Source organism: Dermacentor andersoni, chromosome 8 (genome assembly GCF_023375885.2).
Source record: "Dermacentor andersoni chromosome 8, qqDerAnde1_hic_scaffold, whole genome shotgun sequence".
Lineage (NCBI taxonomy): Eukaryota > Metazoa > Arthropoda > Arachnida > Ixodida > Ixodidae > Dermacentor > Dermacentor andersoni.
This window is the reverse complement of record NC_092821.1, coordinates 148,932,087-148,956,901: the sequence shown is the minus strand read 5'-3', so window position 1 is coordinate 148,956,901 and position 24,815 is coordinate 148,932,087. Positions and strand designations below refer to the sequence as shown.

The window sequence follows — 24,815 nt, the reverse complement described above, 5'->3', positions numbered from 1 at the left end:
ATGCTGCTGTCTAAAAAATGACTGACATTGCTCGCAACAAGTTCTTATTCCTTTGTTTGTCTCCTGTGCAGCTGGGACTCCAAGAAACACACGGGATACGTAGGCCTCAAAAACCAAGGTGCCACCTGCTACATGAATTCGTTACTACAGACGCTGTTCTTCACGAACCAGTTACGAAAGGTCAGTGCGTGCGCATTTTCTTTTTGGGCTCCCATTGCTCCCTCTGTTACCGCTCCATTTGATGAGACGCATCTGAAGCGCTTCTAAAAAGAACTCTAAAAGGATACGTTGAAATCGATCGCGAGTTGCTCATTTTTGGCAACATTTTAAACCGGCCCTAAATCAAAACTTTTCTTTTGAGAGCTGCTAAAATTTGGGTTTACTTCTTAAGGGGGGACATGGGTTGTGGAGATTATTACCTGAATCTTATGGCCAAATCTGATGAAAATATACAAGCTTACTTAGTTTTTCGTGCTGATTTCAAATATGCAATAATCTTTCTTGTAGGTTCATTAGTTCAGGAGATTGACGGTGCTGCCACTCTATTGTTTCCGGAGACAATGGAAAAAAAACTGCTCGGCAGAAAGTGAATATTATTGCATAGCTAGATACTATAATGTGCAATAACTGCAATGCTGCAAAAAGTTTTCAAATGAAATTTTAATTAGCCATTCTGCAGGTGATCAAAATTCTTTCCTTGACCTAAGGCTACCACACCAAAAGAAAATTCATAAAATGGAAATATACATGCGCACAAATTTGAAATTCTGCTCTCAGCACTTTGTAATATGTATATTAGGCTTTCTGCTAAAGAAAGAATTAGTGCTCTAGCTGTTCTAGATCATGAGATATCACTTCGACAGTCTAGTGAAGTGACCCAAAAACATGTTTTGAGAAAAGTGAGAAAACGTGCAAAACCCTACTTTATTTACAAATTTACAGCTGTAACAGCTCAGTAGGCACCAGGCATGTAGTCCTGCTGACTCCCAGCCCCGGTGTGCCGCTTTTTGAGGGACTGGCGCAAATTTTCTGATGCTTTGCATTTCTTGGCTGATGCTGTCATTTGACGCCTATCTTTCTCGGCCATGAGGGTGCGACTTTGCTCGCTCGGATTTAGACATAGTTCTTTCATTATGTCCTTTGAGGCCCTTGCCCTTGCATACAACGATGTTCCCAGTATGACCCACGTTCAGTTCGGCGTAAAGTTCGCGAACCGACCGCGCGCAGTCGCTCGTCAGATTACGCGCCGCGCGATCGGCCGCTGGCGTCAACTTCGTCTTCACGTAGCTCTGGCACGTTTTCGTGTGAAGAGCCCGACGGCTGATGCCCATCGAGACAAACGTCATTGAACGTGGTCTGTCGGTTCTCCGTTGCCTGCATGGCACGCGTAGCCAAAACGTTCACAGCAAAGGGTTTCATTCGTTCAGCACTGTGAACGCGCGGCGAGCTCCACACCGACGCAATCTCTCCACAATTTGCGCACATAAAACGCAGCTTCACAGCGAGTCCGTATTCCCGCTCGTCTCGGACGATTTATAAGGCACCACTGCAGATGTTGCAGTTCGCAAATGTTAATAAAGTGTTCACGGCACTCAAATCCACAATCGTAAACGCCGTCCCATCAGGCGGGCGAAGTGCATCGTCCGTACTGTCATCCACACTCGCGTTTCCTCTCCGTCTCTGGAGCGGAAGACAACTCCGATAGCTTTGCTTTGGCTTTCGCTTCCTCCTCCTCCCGCTTGGAGGGTTGCCGGTAGATCGTATCTTGCCGTACGCTAGCGCTGGGTCGAAGGGTCAACGGCAGGCAGACTTGTCACAGTATCCGCAGCAGCCGATGCGGTCGTTAGGCCTGCCGTTGCTGCATCGACGATTTCGGCATCGGTTGCTGAGGTTGTGGCGTCCTGAGCGTTTTGCAGTGTTGAGCAGCGTTTTTTGAAGTTTTCGATGAGTGTCCGTCTCACTTTTTGCGCACCAAACTTGTGCCGCGTTCGAAATTTGCGTTCCGTTTCAGATATCGCGTTGACACTGGGGCAAGATGGCGCACCTCAGTGCGCGGCTCCAAGCGCGGAGCAGACGATGGCCATGCAGTTCCGCCAATCGGGAGGCAAGCTCAAGTCACGTGCACCGAGTGACGAATAGGAGGGCGTTCTAGTACCTTTCTTTGCCGTGCATTTTATAAGTGGCCAATGGCTGAATGGGGCCCGTTCTGGCGGGAATTTGAAGGGAAAAGTCGCCTCTTTCAAATGAGACCAAGATGTCCGCGCTAGCACACGTGGAAGAGCAGGCGCGCGTTTCGGAAAATATGCCGTTTTAGCGCAAGTTCCGCCAGAAATTCAGCTAGTACATGTCGTATAACGTGTCACTGCGGCTAAAATACTGATGTTATCGGTATGAAATTAACAATATAGATGCAATAATAGCTGTACATTCCAAAAATGCAAGAAAAAAAATCGAGTTTTTTTCGCGATTTTTGGTCGCCACAACCCGTGTCCCCCCTTAAATGTAACTAATTTTATATTGGTTCAGCAGTTGCCCAATGCCAGCACTTCTGCATTTTTGATGTATTTGGGTACAGAAAGCGGAATGTGCATTCAGGTAACACCTCCTCTTTAACGCTTAGCATTCTGCCCATTGAAACTTGGCTGTCAGTGTCTCGCATGGGATTTTGACATTAGACTCTTGATCAGCAGCAGGAGGTCATCGTAATGTTGTAACTTGAGAATGACCAATAATTTTTAGGGGTGATAGGTTCTTGAAATGCCATCACATTAGTCATTCAAGTGAAGCACATGGATGTGCAGGTCTTTCAGTGGCTTTGTACACCAATTGCAACGAAAATATGGATCATGTAAAAACCCTGGTGTTGGGTTAGTGTGGAACACAGTGCCCTCCGTGCAAAATCTCGATTTGAAAATACCGGTTGATGTGCCGTGAAAAACCCACAAGAACACATTTTTGATGCCGAAACAAGCAAACAAAACTCTTGTCAGAAATGACGCAAGTTCCAGATATTTAAAACCAGCGCAGCTCCTCATCACGGCCGATGAGATCTAACCGTGTACGCAGCATGCCAGATATCTTTAAGAAATTGTACTGCGATTTGTGCTGTATCCACCAACCTTCAGGGGCACATGTCTGCTTCGGTGCCAGAGACTTTTTGTTTCTTTGGGCTAGTTAGTGGCAACAGTGCTACTACGTACAGCACGTGCAGATGAAGGCACGCCAAGGAAAGAGGCAGGATGGGTATGCCAGCTGGCGGACTTTATTTGGGCACATTCCTGGCTAAATGACACGACAAGAACTTTATTTGAGTCCTGAGGGACTGAGATCTTGGGGAGTCAAAACCAAAGGCTCCCGAAGATCAAGTCGGTGGCTCCGCCCACGATGGGACCGGGAGATCAAGTCCCGCCGCAATGTCGAGGGCCCTCTGGACAACGTGGAGTTGAATGTGGAGATTGCTGCTCTAGAGAGATTCGTGCCAATGTTCTTTCGTGATGGGTGGAGAGGCGTTAAGGGCTGGGCACAGCCAGAGCATGTGTTCAAAAGAGCATGAGTCAAGACCACATTTGGGGCACGGCTGTGAGTGGGCAGGATCTATCCTGTTAGGGGACCGAGGAGTGGGATACGAACGGGTTTGCAGAAGTCTGAGTGGGCTAGCTTGAGGTTTGTTCAATTTGTGGTAAGGGGGTGGAAATGTCCTCCTGCCCAGTCTATAATGGGAAACAATTTCGTGGAAAGTACATAATGGATCTTTGTGGATGTTGACCTCGTTACAAGCCTGGCTACCCATGACAGCGCGGGACGTGAAATCATGCTCTCCGATGGGCCTGCTCGTTAGGATTACATCCAAGCGGGTTAATTGAGCTATCTAGATGGGCTGGGAACGAGATGTGGTATCGTCCTTCGCTGCCCTCCCTAGTCCTCTGAAGTGCTTTAACCCTTACGCTGTCGGACGTTTCTGGCCGTGCCGCACCCCCAGTGTCGGCTTGGTTTCAGGGAACGAGCATAACAGGGAATGAACATAGCAATTTATTTTTGATTATGATTGGTATACAAATAACATAGTCAATGCAATATGCACATTTCAGTGTTCTGCAGCTGTTGTTAGTAAACATCATCATCATCATCAGCCTGACTATAATATCCGTTCAACATCCGAATCTGACGATGCGGAACCCTCTTCCTCTCATGCGACTTTGTCCGAGTCCGAATCCGAGCTCGGCTCGTATTCTAAATCGGAATTCAGCCACCGCTCCCATGAGCAGACGAAGGTCCCGCGCGCCGAGCCATCCGAAAGTAACCGTGCGCAGGGAGGATGCGCTTTCAGTCGCCCGCGCAACAGAGAGAAATGGGACGTTGCGTGATCAAGAAGACAGAGGGAGATGGAAAAAGGCTAAACAAAGTTCGAAGGGCTTTACGTTTACTGCTGCAAGTCGGAAGCGAGGGTGCGGCGAGAGAGCTAAAGCAGCAATCGAGTCACCCTTTTTGGAGAGGCAACGGCACGTGCGCCTGAACGTGACGCGCCGTAGCAGGCACACCAACAGAAGAAAAATAAAAACCTTCAAACCAGCGGAGATTACAGAACCCTTGAACCCATAACCACACGCGCGCGACGCATGATCCAGCGAACGCGGAGCCACCACGCCACTCAGCAAAGAGAAAGTGGGGAGTGGCAGTCGCACCGTACTCTTCAATACATGGACTTACACGGGTCGGAGCGAATATACGAACTTGTAGAAAGAGTCAACAGATGGCGTGGCCAATTCAGGAGCGCCTGCTTTGCGCTCAGGCGCGAAATTTTGAACGCACGATAGAGAACGTACCGGTACGTCAGTGACACCGTGGGGGGGAAGCGCGATGACGTACCGGTACGTCCGTGACAGCGAAAGGGTTAATCAAAATACTGTTCGCATGTTCAGCTAAATGCCTCCTGTATTTAGCCAGGGATGCAGTTAGTGTTTGTAACAAGCAATGAAATATCAAGTATCGGCACTCCGTCCGGTCTCATTCATTGCTGTGTCTTCGTCCACTCGTGCTGTATGCACCTGCAAAGGCTGTTCATAAGAGAATGTGAGAATTACATGCCCTAACACTTGGCCCAGATTGCTTCAATGGTATCTGTACTACTGGTTTATAACCAATTTAGCTAAAGTTGTATTTCGTTGCAGTTGTCCTTGTAACATAATGGGAGCACCAGTGGGGTAGCTGCTGTAACTTTGTCTGGCATTGCCTTTTTTCCATTGCATGAACGTTCTGTTTCATTGTTCTGGGGCTCTACACAGCACATATAGGAGACAAGAGGAACACTAACCAGTGAGTAATAGGCAAACTGACTCGAAGCTGTTTTTTTCCAGGTTGGTGTTCCTCCCGTCCCCATTAGCCTAGGCGCTGTATAAAGCTAGGCAGACAGCCACCGTCTTAACTCCTATTTTTACAAGCCAGCAAGAAAGGCTGCCTCACAAAGGTGGCATCGAAGTAAGAAACATGGCAGGCTACTTCGCTTGTCCGAACAAGATGGTGGCTGAGCAGAATGCTTGAAAACTCAATGGAAAGGTCGCCTCCAGTACAAGAAAACGTGCTCTCTTATGTGTCTAAAGTAACCTAGATTTTTTATTTTTTTTCGAAACGTTGCTTGTGCGAACCTTAAAAGTGTTAAAATATAACAGATGCTTTTTTTCGCTTTTTCTTGATGCAACGTGTCGTCAAGTCGCAGAGATGTCTTGAAGCTGCCTTAGGTGCTAACATATAAACTGCCAGAATTCAATTGGAGCACACCCTTAGTACTTGCTGCGCAGGGAGCAAGAACAATCAATGCACACACCGACTGTACCAATGCATCGCTTTGTGAATGTCCTCTGTAACTTTTTCCTTCTCTTCTGCCCTGTTTGCTGAACTGCTTCTGCATTGGCTATGCGTGCTGTTTGTGTTTGCTTGAACTGTGCTGAACTGTTTTGGATTGCAGGCTGTCTACCAGATGCCTACCGAGAGCGACGACTCGTCCAAGAGCGTGGCACTGGCGTTGCAGCGGGTGTTCTACGAACTGCAGTTCTCTGACCGACCTGTTGGCACCAAGAAGCTCACCAAGTCCTTTGGGTGAGCAACAACTCATCGTTTATTCTGGAAAAGAAATCTTGCAAAAAAGCGTGTTCAGGCATATGGATTCTTGCAAAATTCTTTCGGATTCTTACATTTTCATTAAAAAAATACGTATGGGGCATTGAGTGGATAGGTTGTAGCAAAAACGAATTTAATTCCTGCATTGCCAAGACAGTTCTGCATCGGTGAAAATTTCGACAACTTTTTTCAGCCTTATTTCTGGTCATGGAGAGTACATTTGTACAGAAAGAGGAAATGGTAATTAAGGGGAGACGCGGGTCTTGAAATGTCAAAAAATCGCAAAAAAGTCTATTTTCGGAAAAGTGCGTTTTCGCTACGTTTATACATTCAAGAATCCCTCCGCGAAATCTAGAACCTAAATTTAATCGGAAAATAATAAAAAAAAACACAGTTATACGGGCCAGGGTGGCCGCGGAATTAGCGAAAAATCTCCAAAGATGTTCGAACTTCGCGCGTTGTCATTTGCGAACGCGTTGGCCGGCGGGCGCCATTTTGAGCTTGTTTGGAAGCTGCTTTCTTTGTGCGTATTTTGCGCCGGTTCAATATGGCGTAGGTGAGGAGGAACCGACGCTATCGCGTCATTTCTGAAGGATGCGCCCGTGCCGCTGATTGGCCAAAGCACGCACGCCCCCCGCGCGCCTCGCTCCTATTGGTCTGGCGCCGTTTGAGTGCCGATTCCCGCGTTCCCGACAGGCTGGTCGCTCTCGTGCGCACTGCGTGTTTGTGTGGTTTCATCGCGCCACTGTGAACGTTTGGCCGCTCGCTGCTCGACAACGTTCGATAAAGTGTCTTTTTCGCTGCTCGAATGGCTGGAGGACACCGTCGTATGAAAACTACTACGCGTCAAGTGTTCGGCAAGGCGCGAAGGCGGCCGTGGAATGCGCGACAGAAGACGGATAAGCCTGTCGTGTACCCGGAGTTGCCGGCTGCTGGTCTGCCTGAAGATTCTGCCGGATCGAGTTCCGAGCTGCAACCCAGTACGTCTAGCATCAACACTTCGTCCACCCACGCCTCGCGTGTTGGCGCAGACCGTGTAGATACGTTTTCTTCACGACCGAAGAAAGAAGCAAGCGCGCAGCGATCGCCGATAAGGCGCAAACGTGCCTGGCGTCTCAGTCTGCAACGGAGCGAAAGTTTGAGCTGCTGGGTGTTGACACGAAAGAGGACGTCAGCGACAGCGGAACGGAACTTGCGATCTTGGATTTATCCGTGGTGCAAGACTTTTTTGGACTTATGCCGTGTCCCGTGTGCGCCAAGAAAACGCTGATGCTTTCGAAGGACCCCGCCAAGGAGTACGGGCTCTGTGCCAAGCTTGTGCTGGAGTGCTCCACGTGTGGCATGCGCGAAAGGATCGTCGGAGGCTTCACATGTCCAACAAGGATCACACAAACAGAAATGCTTTGATAAACAAGCTTGCAAAGAGGCACAAGCCACCAACAGACTCTGCCTACAGTCCTGGGCTTTTATAGGTATAGGTGTGACCTTTTGCTGAATGCACAATTGTGAGTGTGTGCAAGAGATAATTTTTTTTTTTTAATTTGAGTTCTGGGATTTTACGTTCCAAAACCGTGATATGATCCTGGACCAATTTTGACCACTTGGGAAGCGCTACAACACAAGCACAGGAACTTTTTTGCATTTCAGCTCCATTGAAATATGGTGACCACCACTGGGATTTGATTAAAATTTTTTGTTGTAGCCATAAACTTTGTGGAAAGGACATATTTTGTTGTGGCCATGAACTCTGCGCAACTTTATTTGCATAGGGATGCCATTTGTGTGCCTTCTGTACAACAAGGAACTAAAATAGGAATGTGAAGCTCGTGGTGCTAGCTTTCTGGCATTGCTTTCAGTGACTATGCATGATTTTGCAACCAATATCTCAATGTTATTTTTGCAAAATGGCCATATATATGTCATGAACTTGTTGCTGAAAGACAGGGCTACATGGTGGTGCAATTTATATTCCCATATTGTTAGTCCATTAAAAGTTATAGTGAACTGAAAGTTCAAACTCGTTTTTTCTCAGCTTCATTTTTTTGGACACCGCACACTGCCTTACGGGGGATCTTCATATGTTCTTTCTAAGTACCAGCAAAATGTTTGGTATCAATATATTTGTGTCGAATCGATCTAGCCGGTGATGCTATTTATTTATTTCTAATGTTGCCGGCTAAATTTTAATTGCCACTAAATACAAATGAAAATTAGCAAAGATATTGAAATTATGTTTACATCAGGTATTTTTGCATTATAATTGCACTGAGAACAATAAAAATAGCATCACCGGCTAGAGCTACTCTCTGGCATTCTGGCCGTATACTTTGTTTTTCCTCTTGACAAAGTTAAGTTTTTGAAAAGTCCCGTAAGAAATTGATTGAATTTCTGTATTAAAAAATTTGCATCATTTGTTCTAATGAAGATATACAAAATCTAATTAGATATTTGCAATCAGCAGAAAAAGCTGAACAATACTGTTAAATATCATCCCGTTCACACTAAAATTAACAAAGTTGGTTTTGGGACCCACATCTCCCCTTAATGAGTAATCTTTGTTGAACTGTCCACTGCTGGAAATTCCCTCCAGCACATCAAAAGTGCCACTGCGGACTTTGCGTTAAGCTTCCTGAGCTTGAGCACTTTTAGGCATCAAACTTCGCACAGAATGTGATGCATAGGGCATTACAGGGTTAATCATGTAACTTGCAATGCCCAACTAGCTGCCCAACTTGTGCAAGGAAGTGTCACAGTATGGTTTTCTTACTGACGTCTGATTCTCTTTATTTCTTACTGTTTGGCAGGTGGGAAACCTTGGACTCGTTTATGCAGCACGATGTTCAAGAACTCTGCCGAGTGGTGAGTTTCGTTTAGGTGGCTCCACACTTCCTGTTCTGGTCAAGTAATGTTGGCTGCGGACAACGAGGCGGTTTCACATCTTCTGTATTTCTGAAAGGACAAGCTTAATAGCTACTGTAGCTCTGCGTTCTTGAGCGCACATTCAATATTTCTTGAATATTGAACAGCTTGTATTGTCCTCGCGTGATTGGTCAGGGCGGCGCTTTCGTCGGCAAAGGCTCGATTCTGACCAACCACGGGAGGCCAAGCAAATGGTTCAAAATAAGATCACGTCCTTGCTCGCAGGTGAAAAAAAATAATGGGGGAGTGGGGGTGCGTGTGGTAGTGAAGAGCATGCCTGGAAGACTTGCATCTTTTACGTCCCGTAATAATCCCGTAATAGTCCCGTAATAGTTTTTTCTGCAGCAACTCTTCAATGTGGGGACCGAAATTCAAACTGCGTGCTGTTTGATTTGCAACTTGAAAATTTGCAGACATTTAACCCCCGTCCCCCTCCACCCGTTGACAGTAGGCCACGCATTTTGTTTCGTTCTCTTGCCAGCTGCTGGACAACATGGAAAGCAAGATGAAAGGCACCTGCGTGGAAGGCACGATCCCACGGCTCTTCGAGGGCAAGATGATCTCGTTCATCAAGTGCAAGCACGTGGATTATGCGTCTCGGCGCATGGAGCCCTTCTACGACATCCAGCTCAACGTCAAGGGCAAGAAGAACATCCACGAGAGCTTCCAGGACTACTGCGCCACCGAGTCGCTCGACGGGGACAACAAGTACGACGCCGGGGAGTACGGGCTCCAGGTGCGTGCACGCGTTTTTGTGCCTTTCTTGAACTTTGGGGGTGCCCAACCGCCTTTTCTGGGTTTTCTTCGACTCTCGACGTTGTCCGTAGGTCGGAAGTGGAAAAACAGAACGCCAGCGCCAGCACTAAAAGACAGTACTGTAGCCATTACTATCCGCAGCCGCACAGTACTGCATTTCTGTGTAACGGTACACCATATTGACTGTGTTCAATGCGGGAATTGCGGACACATTTTTTTTTTTTTCCCCCCGAAGTTCGCTCTCGGAGAAACGCTGGCATGGAACATACCGTTTCAGTACAGCACTGCCTACAGCGAGTGAGCCGAGGCAAGTGCGTGGCTTGCGTTGCATGTTCGTCATAAATGCCGTCTGTATTTCGTGCGTGTAGTCGTTTACTGTTTACCCTCGTTGGCTTGCATTATGGGCGAGGAAATTTTCTTTTTTGTCCCGCCCTCTGAATTTGGGGGACCGGCCTAGACTCGTGAGTAAATGTGGTACTACTCATGTGTTGGTGCTTTTCTTTCTCTTCTTTTTTTCATTGTCTTCGCGGTCTGACTTGCGACACTGTCTCACTTTGCTCGCTCAGGAGGCCGAGAAGGGCATCATCTTCGCCTGCTTGCCTCCCGTGGTGCACCTACACCTGCTGCGCTTCCAGTACGACCATGTGACCGACAACAACATCAAGATCAACGACCGGTTCGAGTTCCCCGAGCGGCTGAACCTGAGCGAGTTCCTCACCGACGGGGGCGCCAACTCGAGCGGGCCAGCCACGTACACGCTACATGCGGTGCTAGTCCACAGCGGGGACAACCACGGGGGCCACTATGTGGTGTTCATCAACCCTCGCGGCGACGGCCGCTGGTGCAAGTTCGACGACGACGTGGTGTCGCGCTGCACCAAGCAGGAGGCCATCGACCACAACTTCGGCGGCACCGACGAGGACGTGGCCGTGAGCCGGCACTGTACCAACGCCTACATGTTGGTGTACATCCGGGACAGTGCCATCAGTGAGTGCCGCTTGCCACGAGGCGGTCGTTGGCGCTTTGGTTTGCGGTCAGTGGGGGGGTGATCCGCGACGTGCATCCCCGCGGTTTCCCACTTGTCCCCCCTCTCTTCACGCTTGGAGTTCTCAATTCAACCTCACCGTGCAATCGACTAGCCTCCCGGTTAACCGAGATGGTAATGGCTGAAAAAGCGTAGTCTCCCTCAGCGCAGTTCTCGCATAGCAGGACGAATTTTTCATTATCGGTGCTTTCTTTTTTAACAGTCCACAAGGTTTCCTTCCTAGCTTCATGCAGTGCAAAGACGTTTGTGTGCCTTGCGTCGGGTGTCTGTTAAAAGAATGCCGAATGATCAAAATTAGTAGTCTCGCCACTGTGACACGTCTCATTATTAGATTGTGGTTTTGGCGCATAAAGCACCGGAATTGAATTTCTTTTATACTTCTTTTTTTTGGCCGACAGTTCTTCCTTTTCACATTCTTCCACCACAAGTATAATGCCAGGCGAGACTTCTTGTCTCTCTAAAAGTGAGACAAGAAATACAATTAAACATGTCGCAAACTACGTGTTCCGAGGCTAGAAATAAAAAAAAAAAACATTCTATTCGTGCAAATACAGTAGTCGTGCAATAGCCTGGTGGTAAAGCATCCGCCTCATACTGAGATGTACTGGGTTCAGATGTCTGTGCCACCGACAACCCACCTCTTTTTTTTTTTTTTTTTTTTTTTTTTTAATCGGTAGAGACAGCTTGGTGCTTGGCTAATTGCTGGGGTTGCCATCTTGAAAATTTCTAGCCATTGTCTCTCTGCGCCCCTCGCCTAACCATAGTCTGCATCGTTGGAGAGCATCAGCCACGACTGTGGCAGGCAAACTGGAGTTGCCGCCAGGTACCAGTTTTTAAAACAGGCACTTTTGCACTCTTGGTCTGGTGTCCGACCTTTACATGACCTCAGTGCTGGGAAAGAGCTGTATTTCTCCAATCCGAGGACGGCCCCCCGCCTAGTGGTTGTTTTGGGATGCCACGTGGGAAATTGCCATTGGTGGACCTTGTCACTGTTTTGCTTGTACTGCCTGCAGTGCCGCTTTGCTGTTTCTTTTTTTTCTCTTATTGCATCTGTTACCTAATAACGGACACAATAACGGTATCTGTTGGTCGTCTGCTTGCTGTTTGCAGATGAGGTGCTACAACCAGTCACTGAAAACGACATCCCCGAACAGTTGGTCGAAAGGCTTCAGGAGGAGAAGTGAGTTGGCTGGCTTTGGCTTGGCTTGGCTGCGGGGTGTAGAAGAAAAAAATAATGTGCACGCCAAAAAACCGCCAAAACGTGCAGTGGATGTAGCTGGCACCACCATTACTTCAGCTAATGTGCCGTGCAGAGAAGTGCTCTTGTAAATTCGGAAATAGTTGCCAAGAGTAACACGTGTGCCAAAGGAACGAAAGCAGTCAAGGGTTTCCAGCCACTTTGGTTGAAGCAATTATACGGGGAAATTTTTCAAGCACGAAGGAACGGGGTTGTCTGATCGGTCGGCAAGAGTTGTACGACCGTTTTCGAGATGATTGGCCGCTCTCCTTGCAGGCGCCAGGAGGCCCTGAGGAGGAAGGAACGAAATGAGGCTCACCTCTACATGGGCGTCCAGGTGCTGACCGAGGACAACTTCTCCGGTCACCAGGGCAACGACCTCTACGACCCCGACAAGGCTCACTACAGGAACTTCAAGGTGGGCCTCTTGGCACTCCCCGCTTTGTCACTGCAGTGTACATTCTTCTTGTGCCTCTCGTATTGAGTCCATAGCGCTGCAGTGAACGTCTAATTTAGTTTCTAAACGTATTGACATTTCTGCATACATAAAATCTTTGCCACAAACTTTAACTAAGGTAATATGGAGTTCTGAAAATAGCAGACCCAAGCGCCTTTGTGTAGCCAAGGCACCATCCCCTACTTTGTATTGTTTTGTACTCCTTTTCCGTTTCCTCTTGCACGCCCCGCGGTAGTTACTGAGGTAGATGAGACGTCTGTGCGCGTTTAGCACATCTACAGTCGCCGACCGATTTTCCGGACTCCAAAAATTCGGACATGCCCGATTATTCGGTCAGCTTCGCGGCACCGCCATTCTCCCCATAGACCATAATGTATAACAACTGCCGAAAGTTCGGACGCCCTGCAACCCCTCGTCTGATTTTTCGGACACTTCTTGAGTCAACTCGTTCGAGGGCATCATGCACCAACTCTGACCGCGGCGCATAGTTCGACTTGCTGAACGCCATTTTTGTTTTGAACGGAGCCTCCTTGCTGCCCCACGAAGTGGCGCTACTGGAAATCCCCGCTCATCATCGTTTCTGCCTGGTTCGATAGAGTGGTCGTACAGTAGTTCCGGTTTCAGCTTAGTAAGCCATGTCAAGACAATCCAGCAGCTGATTTCTTTCTTTCGCGCACGACGCTGCGAGTAGCACGTTTTTCGTTCGTGCGACTGGTGTCGGCACGGTGGTGTTTGCGTTGTGTGCTGTGTCGAGGTTTCGGTGATCCAACGTGGCGTACGGAAACATCGCGTCAAGTGTCTAATGGCGCCGACAGTGCCCGCGCAGACTGCGCTGGGGAATGCCGGCAAGCGGGTGCCGGGAGGCCTAAGATTTGTCGCCTTCCGATGTGCTCCCTACTGACGCGGAAAATATTCTGCCGAGACCTGCGCAGTGGTTGCATTGTGATTCCGGACACAGTCTCATTTGGCAGTTTCACAAGTGCTGACACTGCTGTACTGACATGCGCAGAACTCGACGACGGCGAGATCGTTCGTCAGGTTTCTGCTGCTCCGCCGGACGATGACTCCGAGTCGGAAGATGACGCACCATGTGCTACGCTGCCGTCGCATGCGGAGCGTGCACAAGCAGTGACTGTGCTTTCAGCCGCCTATAGTGACCGTACGACCCTCTCCGAGATTCAGGCTTATCTGATTGCGCGTAAACGGGACAGCGTGCAACGGCGCACTCACGATTTCTTCAAGCCTACTGCCGAGCCCGAATAAGTGCGTGGAAATAAAGGATTTCATTTTTTTTTCTTAATCTGCTTTTTCGGACACCTGTTTATTCGGACATTTCCGCAGTCCCCGTGAGGTCCGAATAAACGGTCGGCGACTGTACATATTCCTACAAAGCATGAACCAACAAGTACTATTTTACGTATTTTCCAGCATTAGCACAGTGTTAGGCATATTGTAGTGTTGTCTATATCGTGTATCATAGTGCACATGCCCATCTTCAACCTTGGTAGCACATGGCTGTCCTTGTTTACACATGAACGCTACACTGCCTCGTAGCATTTAGCTGGCCCTCTTGTGTTGTCCCAACGTCAACATTTTATGACATTTTGATCTCTGCTCTTGTCGCCTAAGATTCACTCTTGCTTGTTTCGGTACATTTGGGGCTTTGGGGCATGCTGGAGTTTGGTTGAACGAGGTTTTGCAAAGGTGGTTTCCTCGGTCTCCTCATGTGTGTCCAGGTAAAAAAGCTGGCGACACTGCGAGAGTTGCTGGAGTTGGTAGCGGAACAGATGGGCTACCCGTTGCAAGGCATTCGGCCGTGGGCCATCACGTACCGCTCCAACCAGACCTCTCGCCCGGCTGCCATCGACCTTGATGCAGACCTCAACAAGACGGTGAGTGGCGCTTCGTAGGATGCCGTTGCGCGTTAGTTGTGAGCAGTATGAGCGAGAACACTGAATTTGCTTTTAAACGATGATTGCTGACTGAATTGAGTGGATTTGTTAACGTGCAAGCTGTAGTTTTCCCGTTGACCGGGCCGTTCTCGAGCGTAACTAGTCTGGCCATTGCTGGACTCTACTGGCTGTGCCCAAGATAATTCGTGAACAGCAAACATCCTTAGACTGATTGCACCATCTACTCGCAAGTTGGCTAAGCTGAAATTTTATGGGAGGTTTTGTTTTTATGACAAATGGTGTGGCAAAGCTATCTGTGTTGCTTGAACGTTTTCTGACATGGTGGATTGGCACGGAAGCCCTCGCATTTTTTTTTAGTGATTCATAAATTCAAGAACTTTCATACAGAAATTGAAGGACTTATGAACTGTGATTGAGATGACTTTTGGTGCTGATTATGATGCGTCTTCAAGGGACGGTGACAGCAGTGGAGATGTCGTAGTGCCTGGTAAACTTAATTAGTGCTTGTGCGAATACACTCGAACCCAAATATATCTGACCCGTTCAAATCAAATTATCCTCTACGTTGAACAATTTCTAAACACGGTGTAGTTACAATGAAAGTATATAGCAAAAATTATGCTTACGTCAAAGAAAAATAGCAGTGGCTCCCGATATATGTAACATCAAGCAGTGCAAAAGTGCCCTTCAAAAATAAGGGGGAGATAGAGCTAAAGCAGACGAACGACCCGCTGCCCGTGATCCGCGGGTCCACAGGCCCCATGGGTGACCAGCTGGCAACTAATGTGAATGCATGTAAAATATGATTTAGTCTGTGTGCCCGCTTTATAGACAAGGCTACGCAGATTCACACATTCATGCATGCAGCCCAAACTGAGTGCATGAAAGCGTAAATCCAATTGCGTTAACACACTTGTACAATCTCTGTGCCTTCCCGTAACGGATAGATTCGATCGTCATACATGCTTTCGGGCTTTTTGTATACACTGGTTTTGTTGCCATCATCTGTGTCACATATTTGTGTCACTTGGTTCTGTTGGCCTGGATCAATCTAGTACTGACAGCCTGTGTGCCATTGAACATCTGTGTATGTTGTTGTGCCGATCTCGGTTGGGCCTCTTCGTATATACCAAATATTCGAAAAACCAGACATTCAATTTGCAAATAAAATGCAAGCATTCGCTATTCAATTCGTAGTCATATACTATATTTGCACACCCCTACTAAATATAAGCATTAATTTTTGTTTGATTTACCAGGCCTAAAAAAGTTGTAAAATGTTCAATGTATCACCAATATTAAATTTAGCGTTTCTGTTAACACTGCTAATGTGTTAATACAGAAATTCAGTTTGTGTGTACTTGAGAGCCACACCCCCACACCAAAAGGGTTAAACATGTGTTGTCAGTGATCACTTTCATGTGAGACTACTGTTTCCTTTCATATTGCTCAAAAGGTGTACCACCTTTCTTAAATGTGCAGATCCAACACAATGTTGGAATCTAAATGATCCGCAGCTTGTTTTAGTTGGCAAGCTAGCCGCAGTGGTGGGGTGACACGCGCGTGGCCTTCGTTTTGCGCAGGTTATTGATCTGTCGGAAAATACGAACCCATGGGTGATCTTCATGGAAACGATAGCCCCCGATCAGAACATGGACCGGCTGCCGGACTTTGACAAGGAGACAGATGTACTGCTCTTTTTCAAAATGTACGATCCGCGGCTGAAACAGATTGCGTACTGCGGCCACGTCTACATGCCCATCGTCGCCAAGGCCAGTGAGTAGCTTGGACCACTCTAGTGCAGCTTGTTGATGCACACCTGTCTGTCTGCATCTGTTCATGCCTGTCCTGTCTCGTGTGTTCATGTGTATCACTGTCTCTGCACATGTGTACAGTAAAATTTTGTTAGGCCCTTGTTAATTGGGCAAATTGGATAATTGCTACCCGCCCATCTGGTCCCTGCAAGCATGTGCAGTTGAACCAGGGGCCAGGACACCTACCAGCAGAAATTAAGTGGTTCAAGGTTTCTGCTCCCCCGCGAGAGCGTTGTAACCAGCGCAGTGTGCGGTTTTTATGTACGCCGCATGATAACATTTACCTGCCTGCAGGAAAAGCAGTTCTTGCGTAGCCTAGTAAATACTTCTTGCTTTCCTATCCCAGAGCATGCTTGATAGTAAAGTGTATGGTATCAAAGTGAAGAAATTCTCTTTGCCACAGTACTAAAAGAACTTTAAAAAATATGTTCGAAAAAATACTGCGTAAGAAAAAGTTATACAAAGATGTCATTGTTGCTTCGCACAGAAAGACCTTGAATTTTTCAGAATATGCATTTTCAACTCGAAGGACCTGTGCAATATTTCAGCAAATATCGCCTTTCTACGTGCAAAATTTCTTCACATGTAAAAGAAAATGTTAACTACTAACTAGCCTTGGCACGATGCTAAGGGTGTGTTTTGGTATGAAAAATGCTTTTTTGCTAGGTTTGTGTCATGCATCGACCTATATTTCAAGTATAAAATGTTGCACCGCATTTCCTTCACATTTTCGCTATCTGAAATTAGGCTTTTTACAGGGTCGAAAATTTCGTGGTGGTTTTGCCTGTAATGCAGAGGTGTTTGGTTGCGCACTGGTTGACGACGGAGAGGGTCAAATGCAGAGCGACCCTCTGGTGGTCAGACTAATTCGGAGTGCCCCACTATAGCGTGCCTCGTAATCATGTTGTGGTTCTGGCACGTTAAACCCTAGAATTTAATTTTTAATAAACACAGAGCCCCGCAAACATGCAGCAAAGACTCTTCTATAAAATGAAGTGATGCAGTCCATTGCCATATTTGCTAGCAGGAGCCACAAGGAACGTCGGGAACCCTTTGCTCCTTCTATATGCGAAGCTTTTCTTTGCAAACCTCGCCGGGTTTCGCGACCGTGGGTCTTCGATTGGTTGGCTTATTTGGCCAGGCCACGGGGAAGATGTAGCTTGCGGCGGCGGCAACGGCGGCCATATGGGGGAAAGAAGAAAAAAAAACAGAAAGCTTGCCTTCGCATATCTGCGGCTGCTCCTGAATGAAGTAAACGCTTGTGGATAGAACAGATTCGAATTGCACATGTATGTATGGGCATGCTGCCTCTGGAACTATGCTGCATTCAGGGTGTCCGTTGTACTCTGTAGTATAGTCAGGAACTCCGCTTAACAAAAGGCTTACGGTCATTTGTGTGCGTGCATGCGTGTGCGTGTGCTCGCACGTGCTTATAACTATTTATACACTCGCACAAAGCGTCGCTGTATATAGATTTTAACTCATTGGATCTACTGCATTTTTTTTTTTGTTCTTGTTAAGCCTGCGGTATAGCACTGCATGTGATACTCTGTGGCCATGACAATGCATAGCTGCCAGCTCTCGCACATTTTTCCTGAAGCTTGCGAATTTGACCCATTCAAGTGTTCTGATGGTGAAAGCACAAGAGAGCAGCACTTGCTTCCAGCAAGTCTATTCTGACAAGTGCCTATAGCAGACACAATTGGCAACATTAGTCACTGAAAAAGAATGCAATCTATAAACGTTGTGTTGCTTTGCAGTCTCTGCTGTTCCTAGTTCACTGCTGCTTGTCGGCTGTATCTATCCCACAAAAGGTGTGCGACCAAGACACGCATCAAAAACAAGGTGTTGCCAATAGCGCCGATAGTGTCCCTTGCTTCTAAAGCTCCCTGTAGACCTCTAATGTGCAGAGTTGTCAGATGTGACTGGCAGGTCGTGCATGGGACTTTTAGCAAGATGTGTTGCTTTGCAGAGGAGCTGTTGCCATTGCTAAACAAGCGAGCAGGCTTCCCAGCTGACACGGAATTGGTGCTGTATGAGGTGGGTTTCTGTCAAAATGCTCTCCATCAAAATCATTTTTGCATACGCTTTTTTTGTTGTTGTTGCTGTTGTTACTTGATCCTTCTTTACATTTTTCTGCTGTTACTCGAGGAGGCTCAATTCTGCCGATGCATTATGTTGCGATTCTTTGTGTCGTTGTGGGGATGAATGTATCTTGTGATGCCTAAGAAATAATAATATTGTGATGTTTCTTGGTGCTATGCCTTCACCTGTGTGTTTCAGGAAGTGAAGCCGAACATAGTGGACCGAATCGAAGACCTGGAGCTTCCACTGGAAAAGGTTCTGGAGGAACTGATGGATGGTGACATCATTGTCTTCCAGAAGCTTGACCCCAGCATGGACGAGTACGAGCTACCCACAGTCAAAGACTACTTCAGGTCGGTGAACAGGGTTGCAAAGCAGCCTTGTGGCAACTTTAAACCTCCCTCCCCAAATTGCTCTCTTCAGTTCATCCTGATGGTTAGAAAAATCAAAGATAGAATGGCTTCCACTGAACGTTGGACTTCCTTAAACATGCTCACAGTTGGTAGGTTTTTCATGATGGTTGCGAGTTTTATTGTCTATTGAGACATTACGCCGAGGTGTCCAGACTTGCAAAATGGCACTTGCAGCCTCTTGAAGTGCGCTGTCCGATCATTTCCTCAATGTGATACGCTGAGGAATTGAAAGTGGACTCTCGGCAAAGCGATACCAAGCGAATATTTGCCTCAGGCGCAATTTTCTCGCTGGTATGCGAACAGAATCTCATTCAAGCAATCGTGTTGTCCTGTGTTGGATGTAACTCTTGGAAGCTGCACAGGATGCCTTTCGTGGGATAGCGCCGTGGGCCAAAAGTGTGCAAGCTCATTTAAAATGTGCCACTTCAACATGGAGGAAGGTTTTTTCTTTCTTCGATCCGTCTTAAATTGCACTTGCTGCAAGCACAGTTGCCTACTGATTTTGTGTACATTTTAGACCTAAATCCACTACTGTGCTTGCCAGTCTAGTCTATGCATGTGATCTTGCGCTCCATTGCCGTTGAGGTCTAAGGGTACATATTTATGGGAGCTGTGTGCAACAACTTGTCACCAGCGACTCCTCCAGTCGTCAGCAAATTTTTGTTGCAGCCATACCGTCTGGGCTGCTAGGCCTAAGCTGTACATCTTGTATGGCAATAGGGGCAAGACGCAATGTTTGCAACGACGTCCGAATAAGTGTGCAGGTCCGAAAAATGAGGCGCCCAATAAATTAGTCTGCAATTTATTTTTGGGGGTTCTTGCTTACGGCATACTTATTCCGAGCTGTGTGTGGACAAGTGGCTGTCACCAGTACAGAGTCGGATTCTGCATTTTTAGTTTTGTTACAACAGAACTTCACCCCATTAAAACTAAACTAGACCAATTTTCCTGTTTAATTAATTGTCATCAGTGATGTATCAGTTTGGCTATCGAGTCTTGAGTGCTTTTCGCCATGGTCCTGCATCTGTATACAGTAAAACCTCATTAATTCGACTCTCGTTAATTCGGAAAAGCGGATAATTCGAACTCTTCCTTTGATCCCGGCAGGTGTATGCATTATTTAATGCAATGAAAATTCAGACGTATTTGGCGGCACATTGGCTGATTCAGACAGCTGTCGGAGCTTGGCGAGCGCCAGAGCACCGCAAATGTGCGACGCAAAAGAGCAGAAATGGCGGCATCCACAGAAATGAAGTGGCAGAGTCCGCATCGCCGTAGTCAGTGGAAATTGTATGCGAATGACAGGAATGCCAGAATGCATCATTCCCATTTGTGCCTTTAAAGCCTTTATAGTTTCTTTATGTTATTCTTTAGATAAATAACATAAAAGCATATTTACCGCTGCACATAGCACTCTCCTGGTAACATGCATTCATGACTGCATAATCGCCATCCATGATCACGTCGATAGCGACCGCGGTTTTGTTTGCAGTTGTAACAAATGGTAGTTTCGTTTTGACTTGGTGCGTGTGTTAGCCGCGCGCCTTCAGAACCGCAAGGTCGTTGTCCATGATCGCATCGACAGTGGCCGCGGTTGTGGCAAGCAGTATTATTGTTTTGACAAGCCTTCAAGGATGGAGATGACCAGCCACATTGTGATGGACGGCAACCATGTCACTGGTGCAAGAATTGGGATGTGCGCGAGGTAGTGAAAAGCCTCTCAGATAAGACGTATGCCGCGACCGCGCTGTGAAGGAAGTCGCGAGGCTTTTGCCACTGCGAGCGCTAATCAACCACGAGATGACAAGAATTGCAGCTTCCACACTGCTTTTGTGCAAAATAAACACGATTAGCTTATTCATACAGTAAATAAAAGCGTGTTGACGTAATAAGCATTTGTTTTCTTGATACCCCTGATAATTCTACATTTGCTTAATTTTAACATTCTTTCTGGTCCCGTGAAATCTGTATTAACAAGGTTTTACTGTAGTGTTAATTTAATGTCACCGTGCTTTAATACATGCTAACTAGCCCAACTATCTTGTTTGTTTTTGCCTTGACTTGTGGAGGGTTCTGCACACCAGGTTTGCATTCCAATTATTTTTTTTAATCTCCCGTCTTTCTCGTTTGCAGGGACCTCTTCTATAGGGTTGAAGTGACGTTCTGTGATAAAATGATCCCTAATGACCCGGGATTGACAATGGAGCTCTCACTCAAGATGAACTACGACCAGGTGGGTCACCTTGGCCCACCTTATTAGTCAAAATAGCTTTTAGAATGTTTCAGAGTGTTCGAGTATGCCCAATTGTACACAAAATTACAAAACTGATTAATCTCTGCGGCCATAGTAGACATGAACCGTGGGAGTTTGCATACTGAAGCAGACTACATCTCTCGGGGATCCAGCCTTTACTTGTAAATTGTGATCATTCACGCTCTCCTAAAAGTCCTGGGTATGCGAAAAAGAAAAAATGCATACTGCTCCATTCGTGCTTTCAGTAACAAGGCTTCACTCACGACGTGCAGTGTAATGGAAAAAAGTTTGATCACGTTAATTAAGGGGATGTGTACATTGCTTCATACTGGTGAAAAAAACTGTTCATCATTTGGAAAGCACATTCGATTTGGTCTGAAAAATGTCCTTTACGGTGCCTTCTCTATTGTTTCTCCCCGACGAAACAGATTGCGCGGGCCGTTGCTCAGCGGTTAGGCACAGACCCTTATTTATTACAATTTTTCAAAGTTCAGAGGTGAGTACTCGTTTGAACTTTTGCTGACTGTCTGCTTTTCTTTGTACATGTTTTATTATTGATTTTTATTTTATTTTTGCTTTGCTTAAGCACTTCCTGCATGCTCTCTTCGTTCGCTCTTTTCGCACAAAGGCACAACGAGGTCCTCAATGAAAATTGCAATCGTAGAGGGTAAGTTTGGCCACAACAGCCGCTGCAGCAGCGTGGTGGCGACGGTGTTGCATCACTGAGTGCAAGAACAAACTTGAATGTGAATCCAGATACGAGAATCGAATCAAGACCGTGGTGTCTGCAGTCTGACAGAGCCGAATGCAGAACCACTCGTATACCTAACACTGCCATGTTGAAGGGATGTAGAAGAGGCAATTTAAGTTCAGCTGTACGGTACAAACCCGTTGAGGTTTTTTCAAGGGACTGTGGTAACAGCATAACAGCTGGGAAATTCAGCAGTGAGAAAGGTGCCAAATCGCCACAGCTCTGGTGATTTTAGCAGACACCTACCATGTTTTGCAATATTCGCCTCTTTTCACTCTTAATTATTCACCGCGTAACATGGCCGTGTTGCGGCGAAGCTAACTTTAGGGAGCTGGCAAAAACTCTGCAGTGGCACGCTTATTGAGACTGACTGACTTCTGCCATTTCATACTTCTGAATTTGCCTCTGTATCGCTCAGTTTATGTGATTGATGTATTCAAATACAACATAACATACAGGAACACTGCAGAATGGTGACATATCAGATGGGAACATAATACATAGGAGTCATTGGGCCACACAAATGTGACGTAGCAGCTGGGAAAACTCAACAGCGATGGATGTATCAACAGGGTGCTGCTGTTGTAAAGTAAATCTCGCTCCTGCAATTGTGAAAACAAGCACTCTCAACAGTAAGAAGAGTCTTGGCAACCGAGAAGCGAACGAACAGATGTGATATTTTCGATTGCATCTTGCATGAAATTGCGTAGTTTTAGTTTCGCACATCCAAAGTTGAGGTATGCAAACTGCCAAGCATACGAAAGAACAGAAAGAGGGCTACAAAAAAATTTGAAAGGGGAACAAAATGCAAGCTGAGTGTGAGGTTTTATGTTTACAAGAGTTGGTTGGTTGCACTGTTGGCTAAAACTCCTCATTAGAAAGTTTACAAGGATTTCGAGTCTTGCTCGCACATCAGAGCTGTACTGACACCACTTTTTGTCATGCACTAGGTGTCTCACAATGTGCAGTTTAGAGAACTGTGATATTGCTGAGCTAGAGTTGCAAATTTGATACTTTTTTTGCAATTTTCAAGAATTTCTAAATTGATGGCTTAAATCAAAAAGATGTCACCTACTTGTTTGGTGAAGTTAGTTACTAATCCTGGAGTTGGGGGGGCGGGGGGTATTGTAACTTCTTTTTTTTTCTTTGATATGCAACTGACTTCATCAACATCGTTTCAGTGGATCCTGAGCAATACGATTACTCCATTACCCCATGTATGTAGATAGAAGTTTCTGAGGTGTAAAGCTTACTCTTAAAGGATAATAAATAAAAGTATGATGATCGTAGAACATTGTCCCAGTAGTACGCACTTTGCCAGTTGTGGTACACCTTGACATTGTGAGTGTGAAGGTGTGCAGAGATGATGCACTGCATTCTAAAATGAAATCGTTTGGCACCACTCGTTCACAGTTCAGTGCCACAGTATCGTTTATAATGGAAAATGAACCTGATGTGTTGCAACATACTTTTGCGAGGCATTGCACATTGTGTTCAAGCATGAAGGGCACCAGAGCACATAATGTTGGGCTTCTAGCGTAGCGTTCAGCTGAAAGTCGCTCCATTTGAACTTGAACATTCACAACTTAGCTCAACAACATGTCATTCAAATTAGGGCAAGCTTTTCTTGAGCAGTAGTCTTGCAATTCACACATCGTGTTCCTTCCGTTCTTTTCCCTTTTCCTTCCTTTTTTTTTTCCTGAGCAGTTACCGTGAAGGTCCCGGTAACCCGCTGAGGTGTACATACGAAGGAACGCTCAAGGACCTGTTAGTGTTCTTCAAGCCAAGGCAACCCAAGAAAATCTATTACCAACAGGTGGGACGTTCTGCTTTGTGTTACCATGGTGATGCTTGCGATATTTCCTTTCCACCCTATTTCTTTGTCAGCCTCGCCTGATATGCGATGCTGATAAGAGTTTGTTGCTGTTTCAATGTGGCAGAGCAGTTGCACATTTCTGCCGATCCACGTTTTAGACTGAAGCATGAAATGTAGCAAGTGAGACATTACTGTATTTTTGCACGTGTAACCTGCACCGAGAATTTGAAATAAAAGTTAACGGTAAAGGCGAGGTGCGGTTATGCACTGCTGCAAAGCCACACCATAAGGCAAAATTGGCACATAACCCGCAGTGATTATGCCAGGTGCTTCAGATTATTCGGTATTTTGGGCAATCGCCTGCGGAGTCCAAATGATCTGTTGGCTGCTCTATATCGCCTTATATTAATGTGCGCCTGTTGTGCACAGCATTAATCATCTGGTGTGATTTTCTTGGTTTTGAGTATGGTTTTTGGTTGCTCAGTAATTCACTACTAGTTCGCTACTAATGCTAGCCTTGTTTTGTGTATTGATTCACATGGTTGCATTCTTACATTGCAAGTTAAATTTTCTCGGGTCTTTCAACTGGGCACCTTCACCTTATGATCATGACTGTCTTACAATAGAACAAATACTGTGCCTACCAACTCTCTCAAATGTTTCATAATGTTCATGAATTTGGTCTTGAAACCTTTGAAGCTTTTAAGAATGTCGGGCCAGGTTTTAAGAAAAATAAAAATGATTTTTTGCAAACATTTTGCTCATTGGTTCCCAAACCTTCTGTTAGTCTTTTGATAGTGAAAGGATGCCAGAGTAGGGTACTTGTTTTGCGCAAGTTTATACAGACAAGTTGCTGAAGCAGATGAAATCGAACGCCAGTTTGGTGAAAAAGTTGCTGATCTCTGTTGTCAGTTGTCACTACTGGATTGCCAGTACTCTGCCAATACATTTGGACTTTCCTTGAATTTCTCTGGCCACAAGCCACTCGGCCCTGATCGACCATTGGTCTCTTTTGTGTTTTCTCTCTGCAGTTGAGCATACGAATAAATGAACTGGAGAGCAAAAAGCAGTTCAAGTGCATTTGGGTCAACAACAAGTTCAAGGAAGAGGTGAGGTAGCCCGGTTCTTCTGGATTACCTGTGTGGGTGTTTCTTCCTTTCTTTATCCACGAAATACTTCTCTGTAGATTGTTCTTTTGTTGTATGCCTTATTGTGGGTGCTTCCTCTTTAGCTTCTCTTGT

General features: G+C 46.3%; 1 protein-coding gene across 15 annotated transcripts in view; it reads left to right on the top strand.

Annotated features, from left to right (window-relative positions):
- Usp7 (Ubiquitin-specific protease 7) overlaps nt 1-24,815 on the top strand; it is a 67,009-nt gene that overhangs the window by 23,490 nt on the left and 18,704 nt on the right. For 9 of the 15 annotated variants that reach the window (XM_055069536.2, XM_055069532.2, XM_055069533.2 and 6 more), the window contains 16 exons: nt 72-180; nt 5,963-6,093; nt 8,919-8,973; nt 9,515-9,769; nt 10,356-10,776; nt 11,945-12,014; nt 12,348-12,489; nt 14,265-14,420; nt 16,025-16,217; nt 18,228-18,295; nt 18,539-18,693; nt 20,887-20,986; nt 21,436-21,503; nt 21,636-21,674; nt 23,466-23,574; nt 24,606-24,683. In XM_055069536.2, the coding sequence (XP_054925511.2) occupies nt 72-180; nt 5,963-6,093; nt 8,919-8,973; nt 9,515-9,769; nt 10,356-10,776; nt 11,945-12,014; nt 12,348-12,489; nt 14,265-14,420; nt 16,025-16,217; nt 18,228-18,295; nt 18,539-18,693; nt 20,887-20,986; nt 21,436-21,503; nt 21,636-21,674; nt 23,466-23,574; nt 24,606-24,683 (2,149 nt within the window). The remainder of the gene's footprint in view (nt 1-71; nt 181-5,962; nt 6,094-8,918; nt 8,974-9,514; nt 9,770-10,355; nt 10,777-11,944; nt 12,015-12,347; nt 12,490-14,264; nt 14,421-16,024; nt 16,218-18,227; nt 18,296-18,538; nt 18,694-20,886; nt 20,987-21,435; nt 21,504-21,635; nt 21,675-23,465; nt 23,575-24,605; nt 24,684-24,815) is intronic. The other 6 variants (XM_050176558.3, XM_072290046.1, XM_072290047.1 and 3 more) reach the window with 1 other exon arrangement.